This window comes from Pagrus major, chromosome 13 (assembly GCF_040436345.1).
Source record: "Pagrus major chromosome 13, Pma_NU_1.0".
NCBI lineage: Eukaryota > Metazoa > Chordata > Actinopteri > Spariformes > Sparidae > Pagrus > Pagrus major.
In genome coordinates this window covers 7,131,277-7,145,445 of record NC_133227.1, presented here as the reverse complement: position 1 = coordinate 7,145,445, position 14,169 = coordinate 7,131,277, and the positions used below count along the sequence as shown (strand labels likewise).

Below are 14,169 nucleotides of genomic sequence, written 5' to 3'. Positions count from 1 at the left end.
GTTAGATCAATAGATACAGCAGCATGCACATTCCGCTGTGTGTGTAAGTTTGTAACACTGGAAGCAAGCTGATTAATGAAACAACATGTGGAGACAAATGGAGGCGGAAAGCAGCTTTTTGATATTGAGCTAAAGTGCCTTTAAGTAATTACTATGAGTCTACTCGAGTAAAAAGTTTATTCAATGTCTTAACTACCTAAATACTGTAATTAGACTGTTACTATGATCAGTGTAGATAACTAAATAAATGACTCAGAATGATCAATGATGAGGTGAGTTTTCTTAAAATATTGAAATTTCTTACATATAAACATACTTGATGAATACTTGATTGTGATTGGCTGGAGGGTGTCAATTAACTTTTGATACACAGACACCTCGAATTCCTCAAGTAGTTCGCCGTTCCAAATGAATGTGCTATATCCTGTATCTAAAATGAGTGGCTCTGGCATCGAATGGCTGCAGACACCTCCACATTTGAAATAAACGAAATAAAAAAAATATGAATATCTTATTTTCGACACAAAATCCTTCTGTCTTTCAACGCGTCATCCTCTGAACAACACAGGATGGCACTCGTAACACACAAGCTGCAAGAGGTAGCCGACACTTACACTGTAGTAAATGATTAAGTTGGTAACCTAAGTGGACTTACGTGCGTTTACTCCCCCCTTCAGCCCTGCTACACTGTCCCTCTGAGCCTACTGTATCAAGCGATCGTCTCACATCCCATTCAGTGTTTAATTCTCTACTTTGACCGGCCGCTCATTTGTTCATGAACATTTTTATTTATTTGGCGACAGTGATGTGGCTGGTTAGCTTGCAAGTCTTGTTGTTGTTGTTTAACCTGTTGAGAAATTATATTTACTGTTTGTCTCCCGTATACAATGTTATTGACTTTCAATTGTGTGAGCATTATGTAAGCTACAGTATCTAGCTAACAGCTGAGCCGAAGGGTTCAATGAGCTGACAGGTCTAGTTTATCTCCCGATGCTACGTCGTATCTAAGGTCTGTCCAGTTTACTTTTTCTGTCAAAGCTTTATCTGTCATTTGCCAATGACAATGTAACAATACCAAAACAAAGTATATAGGCATCATGACAGCAAATACAAATAGTGCAGAGCTTTCCTCTTAGTGAGAAGTCACATTTAACAAGGCACCAGGATAAAAGGTAATGTATTATAAGGGAAATATTTAAAGGTTAAAAAACAAAAACAAAAAAAACACAACAAACAAACAAAAATAGAAAACACTGAAAAACAACAAAAAACAGAAAAAAGAAGATTTCGGTCTGTCCCATTTACTCGAGTACTGAACAACGTTTTCATTACATTAGGCTGTAATGATTGTTTCCAGCTATTAGTCAAACTTGATCCTCAAACAGAGCTTTTTCTTTGGCAAGTGACCATGGTAAAAGCGGGATGATTCCCTTCAAGGAAATACCTGGCCTCCACGTCGTCCATTAATTCCTGATAATGAACATCTCGTCGGGTATTATCCCTTACAAATACTGTAGACTAAATGTCAGATATTTATTTTCATGCAAACATGGCTGTTTTACACTCACTATTACCATCAAATTAGCCTCAGATAGCCCCCCTACAGAGTTTTGAGAATGTAATGCCCTCTCCTAAAACAATGCTGCGTAACAGCACATTTTAATAATGATTACCAGGAAGGCACAATTCTTGCAGTTATTCTAAATGACTCTGCAGCAAATGAAGCTTAACTTGCCATGACCACTGGACCAATAAGCTTAATGTTAATCTCCTGCTATTATAAGTATGAAAAGCTTCTGGTAAAAGTCGCGTCTTATTATTTTAGACACAGAGGGCTCTTTATAGTGGAAGCAGCAATCAGACTAGAGATTTTTTGAAATGTGCTGCTGTCAATGTGTCATGTGCGATTGGCGCGCCATCGATCCCTCCAGTTAGAAATTCACTGTGTATTCAAATGCATGCACAATATACGCAATTTCTCTTATTTAAACAGTTTATGTCTGTGTTTCGAAATATAGAGCCATGACAGGTAGACATATTTCTTCAACACATTCAGTACAAGGTAACACTCAAACTGCACAAGGTCAGTGATGAAAAACTTAAATAAACATACGACTGAAGAGTGTTCAATCATTAATGTTTTGCATTACTGGTGCTGTTTGTAAAGGACTCTTTCAGTGGTGTTTTTGCAAGCTTTACCCACTGACTATAAATAACTTAAACTTTGCATCACTGCTGATCATTTTCCAAAGCACACCACAAGTCTTTAGATTGATTTCCTACCTTCCAGGCAGCAGTTGGTTTCAGTTCACTTCTATACAGGGAGAAAAATAACTTGCATATCCTCCAAACTTGCTCAAAATGTGTAATCAATCACAGAGAATACCACTTGTGCTTCTACTGCTGTCAACGTGTTGTTGCTTTTGTGTGGTTTTGTAGTTGTAAGGGCAGATATATCTGAAAAGTCGGCAGTTCATTACACCAAAAACAATCACAGCAAGTAAGATCAGTGTTCCCAACCAAAGCGTCCCAAATAAAAACAACTAGGAGCCACCAGATGATTAAAGGAACATAAAAGCAAAGAAATACTTCAGTTACACAGAATTATGTTAATGTTTTGCTGGCTTTTTCTTTCAGAATTTTTGCTTTTTGTTCGTGAAATACCTCGTGCTTTCACTTCTTCAGGGCTCTAAAATCCTTCAAAGGAAAAAATACTGTCAACTCCTGTCAAGAGAAGCCACAAGTAGGGTCCACGAGCCAAAAAGGTTGGAAACCGCTGAGTTAGATAAGCTGAAAAATGTGTTTCTCTGAAGATTAAACACGGCTCTTTGTCTTCTTTGATACGCTGTTTTCCCTTTAAAACGTATGATAGACTGGCCAACGAGTTACCACCAGGCTGCCCTGACACCCACATTGAGTGGCTGTGAGAGGACATAATTTGAGTAACCTAGGATGACATCTGTCATGGCTCATTGTTACAGCCTTTAAACCAGGAGTTCTCAAAGTTTTGATGTCCGACTGCCAATTCAAGGATTCAATGATTGTGGGCTGCACATGTACGTGTTGGAGGACTTGTGATTGGTCTCACAATCGTCGGACGAAGCAAGAGTTGATCCACTTTTCCTGAATCCTCTGATTATCCTAAACTGTGATGGCTTTTCAATCTCAACTGCATTGATGACACTAACAAGTTGCCTGTTGCAGTAGCTGAGTGGTGTATTAAATGTCGGCTATTAAATGTAAAACAAAATGTTCCTGAAGGCTGTGACACTTTGAGAACGCCTGCTTTAAGCCAACACATGTCTGACTGAATGTGTATAAGGGATTTCATATTTTACAGACACTTCCAACTGACCAATTACTCAGCTGTGAGATCTGGTCATTACCCTGTAGTGACCAGTGGAGTATTTAAACCAAAGCAGACTTTCCCCTCCTGTCTACCCATTCAGACGTAATACAACTGCACTCACGGTCGCTGCAGAACGGCCCCCCGTAGGTGGTCATGGTGCAGTCACAGGAGAAGCCCTCCCACAGCTGCAGACACACTCCCTGGTGGTGGCAGGAGTCCTCCGTGCAGGTGGTGCTGGGCCCTGCAGGGTGTTGACGGCAGATTTACCAGGTGCTTTCTCCCCATTTTATGCATGCATCTTCATTTTTATCCAATGGGAATTAAATATTTAATGAAGAGCCGGTCATTACTGCAAAATAAGACTAAAGATGTTAGTCTTCGTACAGAGTGATTTTAATACTTATGATTCCCAGGGAAAGGAATGCTGAACCTCCAACCATAGTAGTTTTATATTGCTTTTCAGTCCTTAACCAGCTATTGTATCATGCAAATGATACTGGTTATTAATCACCTCCACTAAAGGTCAAAGATAACATGATCAATTCTCTGTGTTTCTGTCACTGTGACCACCTTATCTAAAACAAATTGACCTTTTCTCTTTAACTCCACTAATCCAGATGTTCTATGACCAAAATAGTCTCCAAAGTAACAATCAGATTTGCTGCCTCAAGAGGAGGGTTAATCATTAATCATCATCATTTTTTTTATTTTTTATTTTGGAGACCCTGCTGCATGATTAAGGCAGCAATCATTTTCTAATCATCAAATCTCCTCACCAGTAACTCATATTGTTGGCTTTGCTTATTCACGCGCCACAGAGGAAGATGTCTGTTGTCTTTTTGAGACTCCACGACCTTTACCTAAGTGTCACCCTCAAGCCAAACTTTGAGTACACTTACATAACTCTTTTATCATACCCAGCATTTCCGGTAAAAGTAAAGGCTACCAGGGGAGATGACTTGAGACTCTTAAAACTTGGCAAAGCTCTGCGCTCTACTGAGTGCTTTCTTGGCTGATTAGCGCTCCACAATAGCAGCTGGACTTGAAATCATTACGTGTTAGCATGTATAATCGGAAATAATAAAACCGCAGAAATTGTTCACTGGCCAATCATAATGGGGCATTCAACAAAGCTGTTTAATACCATAACAAATGTGGTGTAATTAGTTTTCCGTGAGCAGCCACTCTGAGTTCCTCTCGCTGGAAACAGTAAGAAATCAGATTATAGGAATGATTCACAGGTGTTTCAGACTTCCCAGCGTTCCCCCCCCCACCTCACCTCCACAACCGCGCTCCACCTCTCCCACCTTGTGGAGGGCATCGACCAGCAGGTCGGGGAGTCTCCCGTTCAAGTCCACAGATGCCAGGCAGCCCTTGTAACCTTCCCGGGATGCTATCAATCTGGGCAGGCTGCCATACATGCTCTTCCCAACACCGCCAATGTACAGCTCACCTATGAGATAGAGGAGCTGGTCAGCAGAAATTCTCTCTCGAAATCCCTTTATTTATCACAACTGAGTACATGTTGGTGTATCTTCTCTAAAAATAATCAGGAAATTAATAAAAAATGCAATAATACTGAATAAATTCGACTTTATGGTGCAAATATGAGCAAACACTCTGTGGCCACTTCACTAGGTACAGCCTAACAATCTTATGCAATCCAATACAAGTGGTCTTCCATAAAGACTGCTTTAATGATGCCTATAATGTTGTGTTTGTGTTGACACTGGCATAGAGGTGTTAAATCAGCTTCATGTTTTAGCATTTTGGTCATAGTTAGTAGTGGTGTCATGCTGGACTGCATTATATTCAGAGATGTTTTGAAAAGTCTGCCCTCCTCATGCAGCTCAATATGAAGGACTAAACATTTAAACACCTCTCAACAAAGTGTAGTTCAGTAACCACAATAAAAAACATTGGTTTGTGGACCACCATTTTGCAGCCTCAAATTTGGCATTATGGCCATCTTGGTTTTTTGGATCACTGCCTTCATCTCAACTCTCAACAAGTTGGTGACTGCTTAAGTTACATCACAGTCAGTGTGTATTCTTGTTTGTGTGAGGAGAACAAACATTCAAAAATAAAAATAAGCTTGAGATTTACTTTGCAGCCTTAAAATGTATCGTTTAATAATTTTCCCCTCCAAAAAATAACATCAACACGTTTTACTCACAACTATGCAGGATAATCTACATTTTAGAGTGAATGTGCTGGAATATAATTGAAAACTGTTTGACATTACAGAATGTGACAGAAGAGGCATGAACAGTTAACAGTGTCACTTCTGATAAAAAGCTTTCAAGTGTTCAGATAAGTTACCCTTTAAATCCAGGTTGCGGGCTCCGTTGGCGTGTTGAGTGACAGTGCGGGAATCAATCTTCAGGATGTGCACGTTGTTGTTGTCGCGGGAGATCACCACATTGTGCCACTGGTTGTCGTTGAGTGGCTTGTCAGAGTTTCCCTTCATAAGTGACGGACCATTTCCCAAGTCAAAAACATAATGGATGTACCTACAGGACAACGCACATGTTTACAATCAGTATTTCTTATCCAGTATTGTTTTTCTGCAAACATTACGTCATTTACAAACTAGACAGCTGAATAATCCAATTACATTATGGATGAGACTGCTGTGTGATTAGCGCATCAGGGTTACGCAGCTGCTGTCTCTTTTGTTACACTACCACAGAGGCGGCTCAAAGTCAGAAATGTTCAAATGCTTGAACGTGTACGTAAACACACACATTAAGGCTTAAGAGATGCCATCATGTTGATATTAAACTTGATAAGCAGACAGTGCACTGTCAAAAATTAGATCTCGTCTGAATCAAAGTTAAGCAGCATCCAAGCTGCTACAATTCACACATAACACTGAGCAGTCGGAAAACTGTGACTGAAGTGTTGGTTGCCATTTTTGGAGCTTCTGTTGCAGGCTGCGGAGCTGAACAAGGCCTCCTGCTGACTAATTGCTTACTGAGAGAAAGTCTGTGCGAGGTTTGACAGTGGGAAGCTGCAATTGTTGCTTCGCTTGCTTTGTTTTCGACAACCTTTCTCTGCTATTCTCTCTGTAACAAAAAAAAGTATTTACAATGAATAAAACATTTGGGACATATTGGTAACCAAATGTGCATGAGTCGGTCCTCGTGTGAGAATGACACTGATGCTGTCGTAACGGCAGCTATTGTTTTGGCACTCATGCTTCCTCTCAGCTCTTCTCTGCCTTTAACAAAATAATTCATGATGAACAGATGATTTTAGAGCTATTTTCTGTCTCTCTGTAGTGCTGCAGGCTGATGGATTCGAGATGAGAAGCATGATTAGGTAACTTAAAGAATAAAGGAAGGTAGACTATTCATATGCCTTCAGTTTTTGCAAACATATTGCAGCACTGAAACAAAAGACTATACAAGTACAAAATTAGGTATATATAAATAGTTTGTTCCTGTCCCCTTCTATCTTTCCTCATCCTGACCAGAGCTGCCACGATTAGTCAATTATTCGATTGCAGTATTGGGTCAAACAACAATTGGTCTGTAATGCAGTAGTGTGGCGCGTTACTGTTCCTAAATTCAGTAATCACATTACAGTTACAATCCAAACTAATAACCCATTACTTGTGTTACATAAGTTCAACAATTATCTGCACATTGGGCGGATAGAAAAAATAATCATTGAACATGGCTTTTCATGCACACTCGTGCAACAATCTTCTGAGCTCTCCTGATGTCCATGAAATTCAACACAGCCACACTGTCAGTGTGCCCGTGGAGAGGCCTCAGAGGAGGAACAGGCTGCCCCTCATCAGGTGTAACCACTGCCAAACACGTCAATTAAGCTGGACAAATCTACTATAAAGCCATTGTTTGGTGAGTGAGTGGCTCAAGTGAGTTTGTTTAAGTGTGTTTGACCCGTTAAATGCAGTTCAGATGCCGTTTAAACATGTTTTTTTTCCCCTTTCCAGTCTATCATCATCATCTGATGGTGTCAGGAAGGACATAAATATTTGTACTAAGCTGTGTTAGGAAGGCCGACCTCTTTTATTTTGTTTTATATAATGTTGTAGTTTTAAATTGAGGCCATTACTCTGCAGAACATTTTTCTGTGAAGTGCACTTTCACCCCCTTACAGGGTACATTTTTACAAGGTTGCAAGGTAAAGTTATTATCATTTTTTAAAGCACAAGGGTTTAAACAAAAACAAACTAGGTAGGAGTGTGGAGGATGAATTGAGGCGTCTCACAGCCTGGGGAATGAAGCTTCTCCATAGTTTGGTGCTACAGTATGGTAGGGGATACTTCTGTATCATTTTCCAGATGGCAGCAGGGTGTTTTTTTTTGTGGTTTTATGTTATTGAAGAGCAGAAAAGGCAGATCAACAGTACGTCCTCCTCGTTAGGATGTTATAATAATATATATGTTATATGTGGGCATATGTGAGGTATGCGCCCCCCACAGTTTCTGAGTGCAACACCACTGTGGTAAATACAAATCCCAGGTCTGTAACAATGTGTCAGAAGTAATGTAGGTGCTAACTACAAGCAAAACTCATTACAGCATAACAATGTTAGGTGTTGAAAACTTGTATGTTGAAGTAAACATGTATGTAATGCGGTGTTGCTACCCTCTCACTGAAGTTACATAGTGCAGAAACAAGTGATAGGGGGGCGGAGTGGCTGAGACAGAGACACCATTCACCTTATTACAAGACACTGTACCATCAACATGATTTTTAAGCTGTTATTTTAAGGTAAAAATGTTACATAATGTTGCTTTCAATATAAGGATTTGCTGCTTTTCTTTGTCATTTATGATAGTAAATTAAAAGTCCTCGAGTTTTGGACTGATGGTTTGACAAATAAGACAATCTGACGACGTCAATTTAGACCCTGAAAAATTGTGATGAGCATTTTTCACAAATCTAAGATTTTATAGACTAATCGATTAATGATGAAAACAATCAACACCCCAGCACTTACCCTTTGACCAGCTCCACCACGATGAAGTCACTACCATCCCCAGAGTTGTAAAGTATCAGGCCGTCTGGACTGGTTGTCTTAAACTGGAAGAACAGGTGCATGGAGGCGTAGGCCTGCAAGGTGGAGAAGGCCAAGTAGCTGGCTTGAGTTAGAAAAGTTACAGGATTGGCAACGATGTGCCTCATGCCGAATCTTGCATTCAGCTCGCAGTAGGAGATGTCTCCGTTCTTGCACTGGTCCAGATAGAGCATCCCGTTGACGGAGAGAGCTTGCAGATGGCCGATGAAGTTGGAAGGCATCACGGAGATGAAACGCCGCTCTGTCATGATCCCCGTCTCAATGTTATTAAACTCCAGGCGGGTGTGGGCGCCGGTCATGAGGCCTATGAGACCAAACACGCAGCTTAAATTTCAAATACCTTTCAATAGCTTTGCAAGCACAGCTCCTTCATTCCTACCGTACCTTCCACTGTCACATTGTCCACGGAGAGCTGCAAATTCTTCCCACGCCGCAACACCATCACTGTGTGCCACTCATTGTCATTCAGCTTCTCGCCTACCAGGAGTATCTCTGGTCCCTTGCCTAAGAGGAGAAAGGTGGCAAGTGACAATCATACCATATCAGCTCAGTATGCACTCTTTCCTCTCTCAACATGACAAGCACCGTCAGGGTGCATACATTCATTCACCTACAGAATCGCTCACACACGTACAGCCATTAACAATTACTTGCAACCAATAATTTGCATTCACTAAACACTACTGTAAGTTAAATGAGGAATGAAACAAAAAAAAACTGAATGTGTAAAATCATTTCTCCACTGAAATAGCATGGTTTCTTTTTATGGGGTCATTTGGGGAAACATGTTCGTTGTTATCTAGAGGCTTGGCTCAAACATTCAGCTTTAAGTGTCAGAATTTCTGCACTATCCTCTGCTTTTTTCACTGGTTTCAAAATAGGTCACAGTGCAGAAGCATGCCACTGCAGCACCGTCATCCCGAATCAGTGCCTATGCAACAGGCCGACACGGCAGTTCAAAGGAGTTCTGACATCGCTTGGGAAACTAATTGGCCATGCCTTGCCTAAGCTGACTGCGCCTTTAGGGGTTTGTCTGTCTAATTGAGCTCAGGGTGCAGGAGAATTACAGGGGACGTACAGAGGGCAATAAATGGAAAACATCAACTGGTTTTCGAACACTTCACTGTTTCATCCTCAGGGAAATAAAGGAGACTTTGTCCAGGGCTGCATATCAAGTGTCTTTGCAGCGCAGCGCACAATACCCACCATCCAACCGCTGAATATCGACTGCGCACACCAGACGGATCAATCACGTCAAACCGTGCTCCCTCTATATTTGATGGACTTAGTTAGGTAATGACAAAACAAACCACTTGCTGGAATCATGTCCAACACAAGAGGAGAATTGTTTACCTTGTAAACCCCTATCACGAACGCAGAGCTACACACCAGATTTGCTGTAATAAAAGAGCAGATAGCGCCAGATAGTAGGGACTATTCATCTTATCTGTGCTTCTCAAAGGAGAGCTACCCTGCTATCTCGAGTCAGCGTCTGAACCCAAACAACTTAATACCGAGAGAGAAGAACTGAATGCAAATTCTTGCATGGCCAGAGAAGTATTATCTTGTGTTTTATTGTATTGAGGTGTTTATCAACTGGGCATAATTTTGTTGGAAACTTAAAGATACATAATCGGGATCTCCAACAATTTCACACAATAATGGCTGTTTACAAGGCTTGGAGACTGCTGATGTGACTGCGTATGGGACAAACGTTAGCCTTTCATAACGTAATAAAGTCTCATAATTTGCCTCAAGTGACGTCGCTTGAGTGAGTGTCCTTTGGTGCTAAAGACAACAAGTCTGAAAATGGAGAGTGTGGCGGTGGAAAGAGGTGTGCTAACCAGACCTCTGCAGCCCGCTCCTCAACTCTGATTCAGGGTAGCACCTTGAGGCTATGTTAGCCACTACTAGCATCAAACACAAGGATCTCCGACGTGTGGGTAATGTAGGTCAGAGGCCAGGTTTTGACTAGAAAGAAGGACGTGTTCAGATATTTCTGGTTCTTGTCCACATATATTGATTTAATTTATATATATTATAAAGTAAAATAGACATTGTTCTTAAGTCTTACCCCGGTCTACCCCTAGAACTAACTTGATCTGAAAGAGGGGTCATGATGAATTTTATCTCAGTACATATAAATTCAGTACACATCGTAAAACTGACTGCACACTCCGTGTTTCATATAGTGATCTATCTCTAACACTGCAGTGGGTAGTAAAACGGTGTAGTGTGATATGTATTCACACTTCTGACTGTAAACCCTTTGAAATGTGGGCTCCCTTCAAAGAGCCGTCCCTTCACAAGCTCAGCTTCCAGAGGCTCCAGAGCATGCTGCACATGTACGGGGTCTATTTTGTCCAGTTTGATCCTCAGTTAAAATTGAATTTGATTAATATTTTCAAACAAGGATGACTTCAAAGGCATGGTGCGGTTATACAGGTCAGCATTATGAGTGAGCTGAGACTTTGAACGCAGGATGTGCGTGTTAATCAAAGCACGCTATGGTAATTTTGTAATTTTGTAGAACAAATGCTTCATTTCAAAAGTGTGCAGTGTACCATTATTCCCCGGATTCCAGAGAATTAATGAAGAGCATTGCAGCAACATTTGTTCTCACAACTATTACCCTCCCCCTGACAACTTCCAAGCAGCGGCCGCAGATGGGCTGTCTCTTTGATTCCTTCAGAAATAAGCTACACACGCGAGATGCCTCACCTGAGAAATCTGAATTCTTCATCCTGTAATCCCCTAAAGCAGTCTCTTAACAAGGATGTTCAAAATTCACAATGAGTCTATGCCGCAAAGTCTTATCTCCCCAGTGACAGCGCTCACTAAATGATGATTGTTTAAATCATTTGGGCAGATCATTCTTGCAATTTAGAATTTAGCTCCATTTTCATAAAATCCATTAACAAGCCATCCATCGTCATCTTAATCTGTAATATTAAACTCTTCAGCGGTCACTGGTGCAGCATACATATACATAGTATAACTGACCAGGAAGACGATTAATTGTGCATAAAGAGAAGTGCACACACAGTACTGTGCACATTTTCTGTGGACAGTGTGTGATGGTACAATGCCATCTGCTGGTGGAGAGGGCAACTTCTAGGGCAGATATGTGTGGATTAAATATATACAACCTTTCCTTTCATAAGACGTGTGCAATATATTTTCTTTTCTACCTGCATAATTATTTCTTTGCATATTTCACTTTCTACTGGGTGCCATGAACCACTCAAAATGGCTATTAATGTCACTCCTGCAGATAGATTATTGAACTGGTTTATAGAAATGGTACATGCACACCTCAATTCTGTTCAATCATCCACACACCCATGAATGAAAACACACACACAAACACACACACACACACACACACACACACACACACACACACACACACACACACACACACACACACTACTCACCTTGATCAGAGAAATACAATGTAATCCATTCAACATAAAGACTGTCGTTTAGGCTCAGCGTCATACATATGTTGCAACAGCAAAAGTGACCATTTTTGCTGTAGAGCTATTAAATCAGCATCTCAGATCAATAGATTAACAAGAGACAAAATTACAGTGAAGACTACAGGTTATTGGTTTTTCTATTGTGCATGCTGAAATGTTGAAATACGTTTGAGAGCACAAAAAACAGTTGTTGCAAAAGGCGAGCATAAATACAGTATAATGGCTGATATTCAGGCCTGTCTGCAAATCAGTGAGAAATTGAACATTAGCAGTTTTATTTCACAATGATCCAGGAATTATTCAAACATGAGGGGTGGAAACAAGCTTTCAGCCGGCACTCGATTGTAGTGATAATTTTTAAAGCATTCATAGGCCTCCGCTGTATTGGATGATCTATATCAGAGAAGCGGTCACCTCTCCACTGGCGATAGCTCTTATCTCTTTCTCCCACTGCTGTAGTCTGAACCAAGACTTAAATTGCCTGTCTCTCACTATCAGGTGGGAGCGTCAATCTACATCATAAATTCCAACATTACCGCAGTATAAGCTAAAGGACCACTCCATTTCAAAAGAATATGAAATAACAGAGAATCAATTGTGTTGATACAGAGGAGGATCTGCCTTCCATTTGATCAATGGAATAATGTTTGCTTACTTAAATACCCTATGGTCCATGATACATGTCTTTGATGGATGCCCTTGTCCTGTCTTGTCTTGAGTGTTTTTATGAAGTATTTTTTCTCCCTTGCTGAGGGATTTTAGACATTGATTCAGTTCATTCAGTTTGCATTTTGATGGACCATCTGGTCCAGGATGTTTCCTCCAATTAAAATTTTTAGGTTATAAAACAAAAGGAAGATAACAAGTGTCTGTTGATGTATGATGAGTGGGTAGATTTAGACATTTATTATATTTAAATGATTTCTCATTTAAAACTGGCATCTGGTGATTTAATTTACCCATAAAGATTATGTTACATGACGTGTTTTCCCAAAATGAAAAGAACTGGCTGCAACCAACTGTAATCTCTCTATCCGGTTTCAACATCTAAGCAGAAGCGAGTCTTTTTGATCGCTTACAGTCTTGTCTCATACTAATCTATTGATCAGATATCAGGCTAAGCTTTAAATTAACTCAGCTCTGCTGCTGCAGTGTGATTACCCACTAACAAAATCACATTTTCTCCTAACTGAGACTGAGCACTGCTTTTCTCTCCACAGATAATTACTGATTGTACTTGGACTGCGCCCAATTATCAGCTGTGTGAGAAAATTTGTCACAGGCAAATGAATGACACTCATTTGCAGCACAACAGCAGACTACTGTATGTCAAATTTAGCTCCATTTGATTACAACATTAATGCATCGCAATAATGAGAAAATGTGTAATTCAAATTGTTACTATAATGTGGATTTTTGTGGGTGTAGAGCAAAAAGATCCAATTATATTTAACCATACAACACAGTGAAGTCTCATTCGTTTACTTATCTTTATAATGATGCTTGTGAGTAGGATAAAAGCAACAGTAAACAAGGGAAATTGTAGGCCAGAATAAATGACTTGCGTTGTGTTTGATAAGGGAATAGAGCAAGAGGCATATGATTATACCACAGTGCACAGTGTTCTCTAAATCATGGTACAGTAAATAATCATAGGAGACACTTACTGAGATTACAGTCTATCCTGATACAATCTGGTGAGAGAGAGAGTGAGATGGTGAGATTAAAAGAAAAAAGGAACAGCATAAAAGAGGAGAATATTTCACATCCTTCAAGGTACATTCTGCAGACAGTTCAGTGCTTTTTAGAGCCCACCATCCGGGGACAGCCTGGAGAGTCTAAACCGCCACTTTCCTCCCTGTGGTGCACATAACGTTAGAAAAAGGAACAGCGAGTAAAAAAGGAGAACCTCAGCGTGTGTCTGGCACTGCTGGGAGTACAATAGGCGAGATCAAAGTCGGGATCAATAAGAGTTTTATTGACCATAAAAGCAGAGGTGCACCAGTATTATTTTTAGCATCGGTATCGGCTCCGATGCGGCTGCTTACATTCAGCGTCGGCAAATTAATTTGACTGTTTCTGATGCAACGGCTGATACTAACACGTTCTTCGGGGTAAAAAGGCGAACTTGCAGCGCTGTGAGGAAAAGTGTGTGAGGCTGATAACAGAAAAGGAAGCTGTGTCAGATTTGGTTGAAGATGTGAAGATGTGAATCCGAATTATCCATCTTAAAGCCTATCACCTAAACGAGCATCATGAATTTATGACACAGAGCCACTCTCG

General features: G+C 40.5%; 1 protein-coding gene across 1 annotated transcript in view; it reads right to left on the bottom strand.

The window, feature by feature from the left end:
• The window catches only part of LOC141007537 (neurexin-2-like), a 103,341-nt gene that overhangs the window by 58,461 nt on the left and 30,711 nt on the right, over window positions 1-14,169 (bottom strand). Inside the window, exons 7-12 of the mRNA XM_073479899.1 lie at window positions 13,554-13,580; window positions 8,789-8,908; window positions 8,327-8,708; window positions 5,672-5,862; window positions 4,629-4,802; window positions 3,471-3,590 (exon numbers count right to left, since the gene is read on the bottom strand). Of these exons, the coding sequence (XP_073336000.1) occupies window positions 3,471-3,590; window positions 4,629-4,802; window positions 5,672-5,862; window positions 8,327-8,708; window positions 8,789-8,908; window positions 13,554-13,580 (1,014 nt within the window). The remainder of the gene's footprint in view (window positions 1-3,470; window positions 3,591-4,628; window positions 4,803-5,671; window positions 5,863-8,326; window positions 8,709-8,788; window positions 8,909-13,553; window positions 13,581-14,169) is intronic.